Genomic DNA, 17,340 nt, shown 5'->3' with positions numbered 1-17,340 from the left:
ACTTACCATTATGTATTATGAGTGATCTCATTAACTTTAAAGTTAAGCACGTACATGTGTTGTCATGATTAGATCAAAAATATATCTATCCAATACATTTGAAAAAATAAATATCCATTGTTGAAATTAACCCTACAGGAAAAATTTTAGAATACCTGTAATAATTTTATATATCGGATCATATTTTTGCTGCTTATATCGGAAGTAAATGCTGCTGCCAATAATCTGTTTCTTTAACAACAACAACAAAAATAAATTTTGACACAACAGTTATACAATTTGAACTGCACCTCTTCTTTCATGGATATATAAATAGAGTTGGGAACAAAGTATATAGTTGCCTGAGATTTCCTCTTACAAGACAAACGTTTCAGTTGTTTATAACCTTTCTGAACTTAAAATATCCAGGATGAACATTTCCATGCTGGGAGTTTATCTTGGGCTGAATTATTTTGAATAGTTTTAACACTGAAGCTTCACATTGGTTTGCCCATGTTAAAAAATGTTGCAATCATTTTGAAAAGCTCCAATGTCCTGTGCTTTGAAGTAAAGACTTAGAGTTTGGCAGGGCAGTTGGTTTAGCTTAAAGGGTGTGCCTCTGGGCTACACTCATGAAAATCTGTGCAAATTATAATTCACTTCGTGATTTAAAAAATTGTCATTCACACATATTTAGTAAAACCTGTTCGTGTTCAGAATCTCTGAAGATTTTTATTAGTAGGCATTCTGCAAATAGTAGGTTGTAAAGGTGCTCTGCAAAACTGTATAAATGGGCATTTAGCTTTTGCATCCATTTGATGTTTCATAGAGAAGTAAGGCTGGAAGGGACCTCAAGAAATCATCAGTCCAACCAGGAATCAAACTTGCAAGCTTGGTGGTATTAACCCATGTTCTAAACAATTGACCTAAAGGGCTGCATTTTATTATTAAAATGTGTATCTTATGTATCCTGAAATAATTTAGGGTGATTGGAGCCAAGATTATGAGGGGAAGGGATTCAAAATAGACTCTTTCAATTTGGTGTTTGTTTATTTTTGTAAATTAATTCCAACATGTAACATACATTTGGGAGAAAGAAACAGCTGACCAGGAGCAAATTGCTCCTGGTAAGCCCAGGCAGCATGGGCCGGGGAAACTGTACCCTCCTCTTGGCAGTTGTCTCCCAACCCTGTGCCCCAAATGGCCGATTAGGAGAACTCCTCCTGCCCCCTGGATCCCAGATCTGACCTCAGTGCCCCCTGCCAGCCCAGGACTGGCACTCAGGGGAGTCTGAAGTTCCCCTTGGCTGCTGTAGGGGGCAGATCAGGGCAGGAATAGTCCTGCACTAAACTGTTCCTGTCGGGAGCAAATTTGCTCCTGTTGGGCGCACATGTAGTAGACATGCTTTTGGGGAAAGCTTCCTACACCTTATTTTAGTGTGCAATAAACTTACAGTGCATTAATAGCATATGTAGATGCACCAAGTATAAGCAAAATGCAAAACTACAAACAGGAAAAATCAAAATAAAAAGCCTTCTTGCCAAAGATCTCCAAAAGTGGATAATAATTCAGAATGCCTGACCTACTGGGTGCCAAACATGAAACATTTCAAACAGGCCTGATTTTCAGAGAGTGGGAACTTCACACTTTCTCAAAATCAATCAGTCTCTCTGAGGTTGGGTATCCAGAATTGGGGCAGCCAGAATAACCGATCACTTGAAAAAACATTCTTGGCCTGGTTGCTTCTATAGATACTGTAAAGAAGCAAAAAAGAGCATGCCTAAAGAATCCTTCACCAGTAACCTTTAAAAGACAGCTCACAAACGTGTTATAATTGTCAGAATATGCCCATAGGACCCAAGAGAATTCATAGTGATTTGAAACATGGAAGACCCTTGTTCAGGTCACCCAAACTTCCTTAACTCTACTTCAGTACAGCTTTATGAGAAAATTCAGGGGCCACGTCTAAACAAGACACTACTGTGCAGTCATTACTGCACATTTACCTAGCACTTGTATAAACAAGTACCGAATGAATGCACAGTAACCTAAGTTACCGTGCACCAGCGCTGATGAACACCTTTTTTGTGATGCTGCTGTGCCATAGCCTAATAGTACTGTGCAATAGCGTCATGTCGCAGTTTGTGCAACATGATGCTACTATGCAGTAGTATTGGGCTGCTGCGCAGCCAGCGTTTCATGTATACGTGGCCACGTAGTCTTAACTAATCTTTGCGGTCCTGACAAACAGGTGCCTCTCATCAGTGGCCACAAGAACTAAGTTGCCTATACAGCCTGCATTTTTCATTTATTTATGTAAAGTTAAAAAGATATGTTTTTGAAGTTCCTGAGGAGGCAACTGTAGTAAAGTAGCTATTGAAGAGCATGGAGGCTACCATCCCTGCAATTCCCTGCAAATCCCTGCAATTTTCATCTAAATCAGGCAAGAAATTACAAAGTTATAGGCATTTTCATGATTCCCCATTATAGCTTATGGGTGAGATGTCGAAACACATTAAAACAGCGAAAGTTTCAACAAAACAAAATGAAACAGTGCTTTGAAACAGCAAAACAAAGTACTGTCCCTTCGAAACAGTGAAACGGAACTCGAAATAGTTTCATAGTTTCTAGGGTCAGAAGGGACATGAACAGATCATCAAGTCTGACCCCCTGCCCTGGGCAGGAACAAGTGCTGGGATCATAATACCCCAGCTGGATATCTGTCCAACCTCCTCTTGAAGACCCCCAAGGTAGAGGAGAGCACTACCTCCCTTGGGAGCCCATTCCAGAGCCTGGCAGCCCTAACCATAAAGTAATGCCTCCTGGTATCAAGCCTGAACCTACTCTCAATCAATCTGTGGTCATTATTCCTTGTTATCCCATGTGGTGCCTGGGGAAACAGAGCCTCACCTATTTTCCTCTGGTCACCTATTTTCTGCTGGAAATGAAACAGTGCTGTTTTGTACAGCCCTACACAATAAAGGAAGGCTGAGAAGTTAATGCTTATAGGGCCAGAGCAGCAGCTAGGGGCTCGTAATCATAGATGTGTGTATAAAGCTGTGGAAAAAAATAGCTGTTGAGATGAAGTCAAGGGTGACAGGTTCAAAACTGAACTTGCAATAGGTGAAAAAAAATGTTCCTTTGTTTAGAATGTCTTCCGGGAACTAAAGGAGCGATCAGCACTCCAGAAGTAGTGACAGAATAGTTCCCTAGCAACAAAATTCAGGATGCTGAGCTTGTGTCTGATAGCACAACTGTGGCCACAAACTGAACCTAGTAACTCTGATTTTAATTTAAATATATATTTCCACTTTTCAAATTGATAGAATTTTCATGTGAAAATATTGTTTAAAACTGAACACAATGAAGATAACATGAGTTCCATACAATTATAAAGCTACTGTTTGTTTCTAATTTTACATCTTTCTCCTTCTTATGTGAAGGGATTAATTTCTTTTTTTTTAATGGCCTTTACAGAAACAGGATGATGCGTCTCAAAGGCATAACCATCAATTATAGTTTTTAATTGCTGTGATAAATTATAAGAACATAATGTAGCCTATTACCTTCACCTCCAATCTACAGCATGGAAAAAAAAATGTAGTTAGGTTTCTCTTGCTTCTGTTGAACCCTATGGGAGTACAGCCTTTAAAATGTAAGGGGGGAGGATTTACAGTTACATTATTACTACAGACATTTAGTTTCTCTAAAATCAGCCCAGTTTTCATGCTTTATAATAAATAAAATGCAAAAAGCCATTAAAGGAAAAACATTCTTATATAGCTACAAGTATCCTAAATATATGTAAGAAGCTAATATATGACATATTCTAAACCTAATCCTGTTGGTATAAAATGCAGAATATTTCCAGATTTCAAAACTATTTTGCATTTACATTATCATGTCATGACTTAAAGCAGAATTTAGCTGACAGTTTACAAGTTAAAATAATCATTCAGAAAACTTTGTATTATTAAAATACCAATAACATGTATGAAAAATGGTATGAGAGAAAACAAAAAATAAGATTTAAATGAGAAAATATTGATAATATATTTGAAAGCTGATTTAACAGAGAATACAGTTGCTGTCAAAGTGCATAGAAATTTACCACTTTTGGGTAAATAAAACATTCAGTCATTGTTGATATACTGGCAGTACATAATTTTTTTATATTTGCATTTTGATAGTATAATAAGACTTTTATGAAAATTATATGTTGTAGCAAACTGTCTAAAGCAAAGTTTTATTCAGTTTATTTTTACAAATTATGCCAAAATAAATATTAAGGAAGCATTTACATAAAAGTTCATTTAACGTTCTATGAACACAAGGCTTAAACAGCTCTGTGGTTGTGCAGACCTGTTATCCTTAAGCAGTACAGTGTGTAGTTCATTTATGATGGAAGAACATGATCATTACGTGCAACAAGGACATATTTGTCCATCTGTACGCTCTCTTTCAGCAGCAGCACAGAGCTAGAATTCATCTCACCACTAGATTTACTTCCAATAAATGAAGGAGCTGAGTAACCAACTTGCTGGCTAGACTTTCCTCCCTTCCTGTTCTCTGAGCCAGGTCTTTGCAAATTCCACCCTTCCTTCCTGTTTTAAAAGAGAAGTGACAGATTTAAAAAGTTATATTGACCTTTTATCCCTACCAAAGACCCTACTGTAAATTTACCAGAGAAAGTATGGCGTGTGGATATTTGACGTGAATAACTTTGACTCTTCAATGAGTGAAATTTGAATGATGACATGAATGCACAGTATAGAGAATATGCAGTTAGATATAACTGAAGAGACTCTGTTTAAAGTTGAATTTTATGATCCCTTCAAAGATATTTAGGTGTCAGATGTACATTTTTATTTACAAGCATTAGTGTTAGTAGAAAAGAATTCAGTTCTCAAAACATAGTATTTTTCTTTTAAAATGACTCATCCATGCTTTCTTGGTGTTAGCCATCATATAATATTTATAAGTAGAATTTTCTTGCCATGTATCTGACAAGATGTAAACTTACTTATTAAAAAGCAGAAGAAATGATTAAGTACATTGTTTATGTTTTCTATTCATTAGGCAGCAAAGTGGCTCTGAAAATCCTCATGAGAGAGAGTTGTGTGTGATTCAGGAGCCCAAATGTAAAAAGTTGAAGGTGCTGTAAAAGACTGCATTTATTTTCTCTTTCCTGCTATCTGCTACCCCATACTGTACATGCATCAGAACCTGATAGTTCTTATCTTCAGAGATGCAATAGAGTGCATCGAGCAGCGGTGACTTCCAGCTGTTAGAGCTGCCACCACAACAGTGCAACAGTGTCCTGTCTCCACTCCCCGACCAAGGTGGTGCCCAGTTGCTCTGCCTTAGTTATGCAACGGCTTATCTTGCTCAGCGACATAACTAGGCAGGGTGATGGGGGCAGCTAACCCAGGCACCAACGTGGTGAGTGAAGAGATGGAAAAAAGATGCAAACACACAGTTACAATTGCACAGTACAGCAGCAACCAGAAGCTGCCCTATGTATGGCAGTTGCCCTGGGTATCCAGCTGTGTGGTTATGCCTCTGATCTTGCTAGATGCATACGCTACTTTGGCAACATTAAAGATCTCAGGAAAACTCTCAAGGCTGGAACTGTTTATTAATTCATAAATCATCATCCTAGGGACCATTTATAGGGATAGTTGATCTAAAACAAAATACTACTACTAATTAAACCCATATCAGAGAACTCTGTTACCCTATGTTAGATATCTCTAACATAGGGTATAGCTACATGGCCTACTGCAGTGCTATCTGTGTAAAGATACTAGCCTAGCTCTGAGCAAGCTAGGTTAGCTAGTGCACACTTTATAACTAGTGCATTGCCCTGCCTGGCCTAATGAAGTGTTACTACTTCTGCTTTCCTTACTTTTTGAAGTAAATTAGACTTTTACCCAAACTTAGAATCAAAACAGAATTGATCCTTTCTAGGGGTTTTGAAAACTTTGCTTTGACTTTTTCATGTGTGCATTCCTTTAAGATTCCAGATTTTAGGTACCCTGATTCTAAGAGTCTCCTACAAGATTTCCAGCTCCATGTTGCAGAACCACTTTGTCTAGATAGGTCATCTACGTTTTGAATAGATGCCCAAAATTTGCATGTTTATTTGAATAGAACTTTTAGAGGTTTCCACATCACTCATCTACAGTTTTAAGTAAATCTTGATGGTAGACTGTGAAGTGAAGAATACAGATTTCTTGAATCAAAATTAAGAATTAGTGAGAGGAGGAAACTTCATTTGGAATAATCTTCTACTTTTTAGGATCTGGCTTCCTGCATGGGACTATAAATAAAAGCCCCAGAGTTGATATTTTCATAATTAGCTGCCAGAGTGTCCTGGCTTCACCTTTATAGGATCCAGCATATTGCTGCATGGGACCATAAATAAAAGATTCTGAGTTGGTATTTTCAGAATGAGCTTCCAGATCAATGCATTTCTGTTACCTAGTGTTGTGTGAACATAAGCAGTGCAGAAGTTAATATAATCTTAATTAGGTTTTAAAACAAATTTTAAAACAAAATGAAGATGTTGAAAGTATATTTTACTTTTCCAACTTCTCTTCTGCAAAGAACTTCCTTTTCTTCTAGATCAGGGGTGTGAAACTGGTTAGACTTCTCAGGGGCCAGATCCAGACAGCAGAGTTACTCACAGGTCAAATCCAGACCCACCTCCAACAGTGGAGCAAGTGGCATCAGGGAGCCACAGGAGTTCATTCAATTGGCTCTCATCCCCTGTCACTAACACATGTCCCCAGCAGGGCTCTATATCCTGAATTTGGTGGCAGGACCCATCCCCACTCACCACAACCCTGAATTCCTGGTCTCCTTAAGAGCCCCATGAGCCAGATGACACATCTCTGCAGGCTACCTCTCGCCTGTGGACCATACATTTGACACCCCTGCTCTGTATCCTTCATTAAAGTCACTTCTTCCACAAAGCTTATTTACCTTGTTTTTCGGTGGTGATGTGCCAGCCTTTTCTCCTATTTGAGCTCTTGTCCTGCATTTGCATTTGGATGGTTATTTTCTGAAATCTTTAGGACAGGGACTTGGGCCTAGGCCATACTTAGCACCTGGCCTTTGTACTAGAATCTACAGTTCTAAGTTAGGATCCTACACTGCTATATAATAAGCCTGTGCAAAACGACTAGTATTCACTTCGGATTCGGATTTGGCTGATTCAGGGGATAGTAATTCATTAGTATTCCTTTAAGTGTGTTCGAATCATTTAGTGATTCAAATCACTGTTCTGAATTGATTCAGCCGCCGCTGAATCAGTCAAATCTCCAGATCAAACAGGCCCCATCCCCAGCCTGCTCTCCCAGCCTGTAAATGGCTGCTCCGCCCGGCTCCAGTGTCCCGGCAGATGGGGGCTTATGGCAGAGCCCCCCATGCAGTGCGGGGCAGGAGGGATCACTCCCCCACCTGGCAGCAGCCGGTGAGCGAGGGGCTTTTTTTTCTCAAAAGAACAGGGATGCTGGGGCTGGGTGGGGCAGCCATTGATGAGACTGGGAGAGCGGGCGGGGGTCAGGGGCACTCAGTGGGGCTGGGGGAGCAGGCAGAGGATGGGGCCTGGTGGTGGTCCCCCCATGGTCTCCTCCCCACTCCTCCAACCCCAGCCCCCATTTACCGGCACAGAGTCTCAATCCAGTTCCCTGCAGTGACAAGTGGGGACTGCCCAAATTTCCAGAGCTCTCTGAATCTTTTCCAAATTGATTCAGAGAGCTTCTAATCAATTCGGATCTTTTTATTGGACTCTCAATTTGAGCTGGATTCAGAGATTCAACCTCCAAATCTCCTCCAACTTGAATCAGCACCTGAAGCTTCGCACAGCCCTACTATATAATGAATCAAGATAGGAAGCTGAGAATGCATTTCAGAACAGCTAACACACGGGTGGGGGGGGGAACTGCATAAAAGAGACACTAAGGGCACCTTTACACAAGCAGCAAGGCTGCTCCAACACACTGTAATTGAGTCTGCTGAAGCGTGGTAATTACAGTGCTTCAGCAGCCTCCAGCGTTTCATGTATCAACGTTCCCATGCTTAAAAATGGCAGTGGGGTCACTTTATCTAAAGTTCATTTGGGCTTTAGATAAAGCACCCCCACCACCATTTTTAAGTGTGGGGATGTTGATACAAGAGACGCTCCAGGTGCTTTAATTAGAGCGGCTCTTGGAGCTACTCTAATTAAAGTGTCCCCCACAACTCCTGGATCACATGTATAAACACCCTAAGGGCACTGACAGAAGTGACATTTGTTGCGTGATCAGCCCCCTAAAGCATTCTACAACTATACCCTGACAGAAGTGCACAGCTGCAGAGCACCTTAAAAGTGCCCGATTACATGACAAATTAACCCTCATGTAATGAGGGTTCAGATGGGCTAGGGACAGACATTCAAAAAGCTGGAATCTGAATTGATTCAATCTTTTCAGGTTAGTCTAACCTGCCCAGGCTGAATCAGTTTGTAACCGTAAAGACATCCCTTCTGGACTGAAAAAATGCAGGCACATGCCTGCAGTGGCTCAGGTTAGAAGCTGGGGGGCGCTAGAGCAGCCCTCGATCCCTTCCATAATACTGAGCTGAGGAGTACGTGGTCAGGCCCTGGCAGGACACTCTGATTAGGGAGGGGTTCCCCGTCCCCCCTCCAACCAGCAAGGGAGTCAGCAGGGATTTACACAGTATTTATCACCCCATTATCAAAACAAAAGGATCACTCATTAGTTCAAGCTCTTCTTAAACAACTTTTTCCAAGGAAGGTATGGAGGGACATTACCAGCTACCTGTTGATTAGCTTCAAGGAGCTCTGAGCTACTGTGCTGTCTGCCTTTGTCTCGTCTCCCACAACATAGACGTAGCCAGCATGTGGTATACTAGCTAATGCTGAGAGGTGTCTGTGTAAGGCAGAGGGGAGGGAGGAATCCCTGCTTGAGATGGGGGTGGTGGGGAGCAGGAGGAAGCCAGGCAGACAGGAAGCCAAGCAGGAGCTGCAGCTAGGAAGCAGAGGGGTGGGGCCAGACCTGCTGGGCTGGAGCAGAGAACAGAGCCCCACCCAGCAAAGCATCTGGGATTCTGAGGGACTCAAATTTAACGTAAACCAGGAAGGGGTCTGGGACAGACATTGCATAAACTGGTTTGACCCAATTCAGTTAAGTTTGATACTACATTCAACCAGGTTTATCTCAAACTAGTTTCAGACATTTTCAAACTTGTTTATGTGCACTGAACATCTGTTCCGTTACAGGATTAAACCAGTTTCTGATCACTTACTTAAACTGGTTTATGTGTAATGTCTGTCCCTAGCTATGAAGGTGCTCCAAAGCAGAGTGCCTTCATTAACTTCTGTCAGTCTCTCTGCGTGATTGCCCTGGTGCTGTCTGCAGGACTAGAGTGGGGGGGAAGGAAGGGGGAGGGAGCTCCAGGCTGAGGTTTGCCCATCCTGAGCTGAAGGGGGGGCAGCCTCCCTCCACCTCACAGCCCCCCATCCCACTCCCCCTCCTGCTTAAGCTTCCCTCTCTTCTCCCCCCCTTCCATCCTGCAGACAGCACCAGAACTGGGAGTGGGAGTGGGGGTGGGGCTAGGGGAGAGAGGCTGCAGCTAGGCAGCCTCTCTCTGCTGGATCAGTTCCAAAGTGGAGCAAGATCCCCTACCCCCTGACCCAACAGCAAACCGCTTTTTGGTCGGGGGGGGGGGTTGCTGTAATTCATGGTGCTTTCTGTGAAGCAGCATAAGTTGGAGCAGGGAGCTGCACATCTGTCAGCACCCTAACAAACGCTAAGGACATATGGGTGCCTTAAAGTCAGCCTCTTTCTGGGGCCTAGTCAGTACGGCTATTTGCAGACGTGGAAAAAAAAATGGTGCTTTTCTTTAAACTTGGTGTGCTCCTGCACAAAGCCTAGCACATGCCCAGAAGAGGCAGTGCCTTAGTTGCACCCGGCTTTCCCAACATCTATAGAGATTGGGCACTTTAGTCGGGCTTTTTTGGCACTTTTATCTAACAGCTGGTTGACTCAGCTTTAGCTAAAAGTGCCAAAAATCCCCCTTTTTGTGCCCAATCCTTACAAACACTGAAGAGCCAGGTTGAAGTAATGAGCTGCTGCTTTGGTAGAGTGCATTTGGTATGGGGTGGGGAGTTTCCCCCATGTCTGTCAGCGCCCTGTATTTTGGAATACAGAAGGTATCTTCCTCCATTTTTTAATTTTCCTAAGTATCTATGTCCTTTCTTTAATATAAAAGAGCAGTATTTTATGTTATATTCTGAACAGACACAGGACTGGAATCTGAGATGCTCTTCTCCCAGGAGAATACCTTAACCACTATGTTATAGAATCATGTTCACTCTCATTCATGCTCTCCCTTCCTAGCCAAACCAATAGTTAATTAGTTTTGTAGAGTGAAACAGCTTTAACAGGGGTCTGTCCTGGGTCCGATATTGTTTAATATCTTCATTATTAAGTTGAAGAAGTACATGTATAGCAAATTTGCAGACAACACCAAGTTGGATGGTATTGCAGACATGTTGGAGGGTAAAATTAGGGTTGAGAATGACTTTGATAAACTGGAGAAGTGGTCTGTAATCAGTGGGATGACATTCAGTTAAGACAAGTACAGAATGAGTGGCTAGACTGTGGTCATACAGAAAAGGAAGTGGGGATTATACTGGACCATAAGCTCAAGCTGAACTAACAGTATGTTCTTGCTGCAAAAAAGGCCAATAATATATTGATCTGTATTACCATGTGCTTTCACATACAGTGTACACCTTTGCCTATCAAAACTGGGGTGCATGCTTTAAGTAGGGAAGTTATTTTCTTCATTGGAAAAGAAGCAAGCTAGGAGACACTGTGCATACCAAGCATCTACCAAGATGGCAGAGTCCTGTGTTAACTCTCTGACAGCCATAGCTACTGACTGAGCACTGTCTCTTGTGCAAGCGAGCTGCTAGTAGTATCCTCATGTGGCTTGTGATATGGAAACAAATCTTGATTTAGAGGAACTTATATTTATAAAATATGGTAGTAGGAGTGTCACTTACAAATCAAAGCAAATGAGTCTCCCACTTTGTTCAGCACTGATGAGGTCTCACCTAGAAAACTATACCCGTGCTGGGTCCCTGACTTCAAGAAAGATATGGGAAAATGAGAAGAAGTCCAACACAGAAGAGCAAAAATGATTAGAGGCCTGAGAAACATGATGTGACGGGGCCATCCCTGGGGCCAGGCACAATGTCAGCCCACCCACCTGTCTAAGGCAGTACACCCTGACTCACTTGCCATGCCTTCATGTATCTAAACCAGATGGAAAGTATGGGAGGCTTCCCCTTTAATGCCCTGATGTCAAGGGTGTAATACACAGCTCCGACCTTCCCTTTACCGTGTCCCACGACTCGCAGATGGCATCCAAAATTCACTTCCACTATTACTCCCCCAGCCCCATTGCTGGGCCACACTCAGCCTCTGGCCCAAACTTGGCCTCAGGTGTCCTCAGACATGCCTTGGCCACATGCCCCCTCACTGGGGCCTCAACTCCCACACATGCTCTGGGCATCTTGCCTCTCATTAGGCTCTTAGCCCCTCACACTCTGTCCCCTCACTGGGGTAACTACTCCACCCCCTCACTGGGGCTTCAGGACTTAATGCCTGGACCCCACTCTCAGCCTACGGCCCACTCAGGCCTCAGGCATCTTTTGACATACCCGAACCTCAGTCTCATTCTGGCCTCCCGCTAGGCCTCCTCTCTCTGTTACAGGCATTGGCCCCTGTGTAGTTGCCCAGGCCTCATTCTCTCAGGCTTTGGGCCTTGGGCTCTCCTGGTCCCTGTGCTTTTGCCCAAGCCTGGTGCTTTTCTCTTAGAGTATACTCCCCTAGCCTTTCCCCTCCACAGGGCCACCCACAAGGCAGTGGGGTGCTTTCTGGTGCCCCATACTTGCCTTTCAATAGGGAGGCATTGGTGTGGCATTTCCTGGAGACTATCCTGCCACAGGCAGCCCCACCATGCCATCCAAGCCCAGCAGGATGTAGTTTTAGGTTATTCTCCAGGACCACTGCAGGCCTACCTGCTCTGATCTTTCATCACCCCTCTGGGCTCCTTGAGGGTCTCTCTGGGCTACTCACTCCTGGGCACTCTGTTGCAGCCTCCATCTCATAGCCTGCTCTCTGTTTCTGGCCCCATCTCTCTTAGCCTGAGAGTGTGTTTCATGCTCTGGCCCAACCAGCATTACTTTGTTATTCATAATTAACAAGCTTTGGTGTACCACTGTAGAAATAAGTTTGTTTTGCTTTAGAAAATAAGATAAAATTGTCTAAGCTGTACTTTGAGAGCATCCTGTATTGTTAATGATTACTATTTTGAGCTGACAAATGATCTATATCCTAAAAGAGCTTATTAAGGTTTATGTTTCATGACTTCATCGTAATTAGGCCTAGACTACTCTAATATTGTGTTTTTGGAGGTCTTATACTATACCAAACTACAGTATCTGCATACCAACTTTCAGTAGTATCTCTCCCAACTATATAGTTGGTCTAATAAACTATATCTCAAAAGGACCCTTTCCTGGAGCACCCCAGCTACAACAATTCTTCAATTCCTTTATCTCCAATCCTTGTACCACTACTCTGAAGAAAATTAACTAGATTCTTAACTTCAAGCAGATGAGTAGTCCCAATAATTCAGTGGACTATGCACATATGAGCAGTTGTTTCTGTGCTTTCCTGGCTTGGCGAAAGAATGCCTTCTTCAATTTGTAAAATATATGTGTCGCTTTACCTTTTAATATGCTCAGGTATTATGTCAGTCAACATCATATTAAAGAACTTGGGTAGCTTTTTCTTGCATTTAAAGCTGCAATTAGTGTTTTCAATGCCGTATAGACATGAAAAAGCACTATAGACATGAAAACATAATTATATTTCTGTTGATAAGGGCATGGTGATAAAAAATACTGAGTTATTGCTTGTGATACACAATGACAACTCAGAACAGAGATATTACAAGAATGAGAAAGTTTAGCCTTTGAATGAAATTTTACAGTACCATTTGAAGGAGAAGATAATGCCTGTATACTATTTGAATTATTTTGTTTTACCCACTAGGTAATAAGCTCAATGAGCTCCCTTTCAGAGTATTGCTTACCCTCTATTCTTCGTACTTTGTTTGATTGGTATAAAAGACAAAATGGCATTGAAGATGAATCTCATGAATATAGACCAAGAACAAGCACCAAATCTAAAAGGTATGATCTTGAATAAGCTTTTAACCATTATTGATGGTTTTTAAGATACATTAAACATAATACATTGAAGCACTGCTGTTGTTTGACTGGCTTCAGGGCACTGGAATTTTGGACAACTGGAATTTCAAGAAGATAAAATAATAAACTCTTGACCTTGAGTAATCACTTTTTAACTTAACGAGAAAATTAAAATTTCTCTGTACATCTGTCTAGTTTCTTGGGTAAGAATATCTAAATGTATCTGTATCTCAATACACAGTCGCAATTCTTAGGTAAGAATAATACTTATGTATAAAAAAATCCATAGTCTCTTAATTTTTCATCAGATTCTTCACATCATATTATTAGTACTCTACTCCCAGATCAAATAAGGTTGATGCTAACTTAGACTTTTTGCTTATTTCATAGTTACCCAGTCATTCACTTTCATGTTTAATCCTAAATTTTACCATATCAAGTTATTATAAAGGAATTCAATATTTCTAGAATTAATATAATGTACTTGGAACAACCTGTGTCAACCACAGCATTCGTTTTCACCGCCATGTGGAATTTTGTGACTGCATTTAAATAGTGTTTTTTTTAGAAATTGTCTTTGTCTGCCTTTCTCTTAATACCAGGCAATGTAATAAGAATAATTTACGACCACTTCACTGAACCAAGACTTTTGTAGATTTAACCTGCTGCGTGGTCATCAAAAAAACAGATATGCTCTGCAAGAGTAGAGTAGAAAACACTATGGGCAGAATTCAGTTTACCTAGTAGATGACCAAAGTGCAGCTTGTGACCAATTCTAAGTTATTTGATGGAAGTGTAGGAGTAATTACTTCTTTGGGGCATGTAAATGTCCCCATTATAGAAATTAGGAGATGTCTGTTTGTTTTTGGAGTGCGATCCTACAAAGGGGTGCTTATGCCCTCAGAAGGGACCATCACATTGTTCTTACACTTTAATTAGATAGCTCAGAGTGGCTTGAATGTTTCACTTTGTTCATCCACTACATTAAATAGAATTCTGCCCTTAATCCATGTGAATATGGATTGGGCCAGATCTATTCCACCTATTAGTCATGTAAGTAGACTTAGAGTACCTAAGTATGATTCTAGTACACCCTGCTTGAGTCCTTGAAAAACAGTTTATACAAAAGATAGGTAGGCCTTTCTCCTCAGTCCTTTTCTGTCACTCAGTCCTAAGGCTAAGATGGCGGGGTGTTACAAAAAAAGATGCATTAATGGATTTTCAGGACTGAAACTCAGAGGAGTAGAATCTCATTTAGATGCCTAAGTCTCTTTAGAACAGGGTTGGGCAATTATTTGGGCCAGAGGGCCACTTAGGGAGTTTTGCTGAGTTGTTGCAGGCCAGGTCAGCATCCCCTGCTGTGCCAGGTCAGCCCCCTTACTCCTTGGCCACAACAGCTCACCAAAACTCCCCAAGTGGCTCTGCCCTGGGGCCCAGCCCCACAATGTCACTGCCCAGCGATTCCAGCCCCAAAGTCTCCGTGGAGACTGACCCGGGACACATGTGGGCAAGGTGTGCTTGGCTGGGTGCATGGGATGGGACTGTGGGCAGACAGGGAATGGCATCCAGGAGTGGAACTGGTGGGGCTGGAGGCAGGGCCAGGATCTTGGGGCAGTGACAGTGTGGGCCTGGGGCAGAGCCGTAATCTGCTCCCAACACACCTCTGCACACAGACCCAATACCCATCACAGGGATGTGTGGGCAGCAGATTGTGGCTCTGCCTTGGGCCCCAGCCCCACACTTTCACCACCCCAAGATCCTGGCCCTGGCCCCATCCCCACCCACCCACCCACAGCCTCATCCCCTCCACTTGGCTGAGTGTACCTTGCCCACATTGATCCCAGGCTGATCTCCATGGAGACCCAGCTCACCTTCCCACTCTGTCTGGTGCTCCCAGTTGTGGGTGCAGGGTGGATGGGCCAAGGTGCCTGGGTAGTGGGGCCGGGGCCGGCAGCAGCCAGGTCTGTCAATGTGCTCAGGAGCAGCAGGACCAGCTGCACACTCCACAGTTTGGGCTTGATAAAATCCCTTGGTGGGATGAATCCAGCCCACAGGCCATATTTTGCCCACCCATGACTTAATAGGCAGAATGGAATCTTCCATATCAGCCTTTCAGTGTATTATAGATCTGTGAACAAATGATCAAAGTATCTTTGGATTAAAGAGTGCAGACAGAAGTTTAGCTCCCCACTGTAACTGAGAATGCTTTGCAGGAATTATTCTGAGTTACAACAATTTCTGGGAACAAACAAAAGTTCACTGTTGGTTCCAGGGGAGAGCTGGAGTGGTTTCCTGCAGCTGGAGTGGTTTCCTCTAGCAACAGCCCCATCTCACTCTCAGGCTGTCCCTGTTTCAGAATGGGAGGGGGGGAAAGGGAGCAGAGGGAACTCATTCTAGGGGTTTCCCAGCCAGCTCTGGAGGGTGGGCTGGGGATGTATTGGAGCCCCACCCCACCCCCGCCTCAGGGGGTTACAGTACACCCCCTGCCCCACCCTCTTCTAGGGACTAAAAAACCCCCAAACCAACCCCCCTCCCATTCTGAAAACAGTGACAGACTGGCAGGCAGTGCAGACAAAAGTTACAGAAGATTCTCTGTTTTGAAACATCTTCACTTAACTTTCACCCTATTGGCCATTTTTTAAGCTGTCTGTAGCAATGCACTTATGTTTTGTCATGGCTATAAACTGCTTTCTGTGGCCACATAGGACAAAAATTGTCACTTCTTTGTGCTCCCAAAAGCTTCTAAGGGCATAATCATTTATCTACATGTATTGTATAGCATCAAGCATACACTTAACACTTAAGCCAGGTTCTGTTCGACCAATTAAGCACATTAGTGGACCTGGGAGCCTAAATATGATTCTAATTCAACTTGCTCAAGTTCCTGAAAAACAATTAAAATAAACAGTGGGTGAGTCCTCCTCCTCCTTGCTGCTTTTTGATGAGTCGGTCCTAAGGGTATGATGAATGTATGTTACAGAAATGGATTTTCAGGGTGGAGAAAAATCATACTTAGGCCCATAAGTCCAATTAGACACCTAATAGTTGGAATAGGATCTGTCTCCTAGTATATAATGGTAAAGGAAGAGGGCACTGTATTGTTATGGATTATCAATCAGTTTTAATGTTAAAATTCAGCACAGCAAAGATAGCTGATGCCTCCACTGTTTATTTAAATAATTATCCTCAAATAAAAAATGACATTAACTTGGTCTTTTTGGTCTCTTCATAGTTGCCCAATATTTCAGTTACTTGTTTAGTCCCATATTTGTCCTTTAAAGTGGATAGTTAAGCTGCTCATGGTGGGTTGAACAGCTGTATATTAACTGCCACTTAAATGCAAGTTGGAAGAAATCCCTTTAATCCTCCCAGATATTCTAAGTATCTCTCCACCCCATTCCATATAACTGAAAAAATGTTTTTTTTCAAATTATGGACTTATGTATGTACAAGACTGTAAAGCTACCTCTACAAATATCTGCCACACATATGTTGGTGTGAGATATTTTTGATATGAGACTACTAGGCCAGCTTGAAGATTTTCTTTATTCTTGCCAATTTATAGAATAATTGAAATTAATAAATATAATTAAATTAATAGAACTTAGTTGTAGTTGAAGCAAAAACAATTATCACTATTATGTCATGCTTTTGATGCTTTTTTCTAGTTTTATTCCATCAGGATAGAATAAGAAAATGAAATAAAATTTCACCACATCAAGCAAATCTTTTCTAATGATCTTTGATACGTTGATTGAGGTTCTTTTTGCAAGTCCTATTTTCTTCACTGACTAAAATTCTTTCACTGTTTTCTTTTTGCGCAGTTTTGTTGCCCACCTGTTTATTACAGAACTATAGTCAGTATGACACAGTAAACAGTAATACAATCTTAAGTAAATGCTGAAGCCAAAATTTTCAAAGCTTAATGTATAAAATCAAGTACCTCCTACTATTCATTCTTGGGAAAATAAGGCCTCCGATTTCATTGTCTAAATATGGTTTGAGGAGTCTAACTTAGGCATTTTATTTTACTGAGGCGCAACCTGATTGAAAATCAAGGAAGGAGC

The 17,340-nt window shown here is 42.1% G+C and overlaps 1 protein-coding gene across 8 annotated transcripts in view; it reads left to right on the top strand.

Moving 5' to 3' along the window:
- The window catches only part of FRY (FRY microtubule binding protein), a 468,020-nt gene that overhangs the window by 233,331 nt on the left and 217,349 nt on the right, over positions 1 to 17,340 (top strand). For all 8 annotated transcript variants that reach the window (XM_059717956.1, XM_019498273.2, XM_019498271.2 and 5 more), the window contains one exon: positions 13,116 to 13,255. In XM_059717956.1, the coding sequence (XP_059573939.1) occupies positions 13,116 to 13,255 (140 nt within the window). The remainder of the gene's footprint in view (positions 1 to 13,115; positions 13,256 to 17,340) is intronic.

This window comes from Alligator mississippiensis, chromosome 1, assembly GCF_030867095.1.
Source record: "Alligator mississippiensis isolate rAllMis1 chromosome 1, rAllMis1, whole genome shotgun sequence".
NCBI lineage: Eukaryota > Metazoa > Chordata > Crocodylia > Alligatoridae > Alligator > Alligator mississippiensis.
This window is presented reverse-complemented; position numbering and strand designations above follow the sequence as displayed.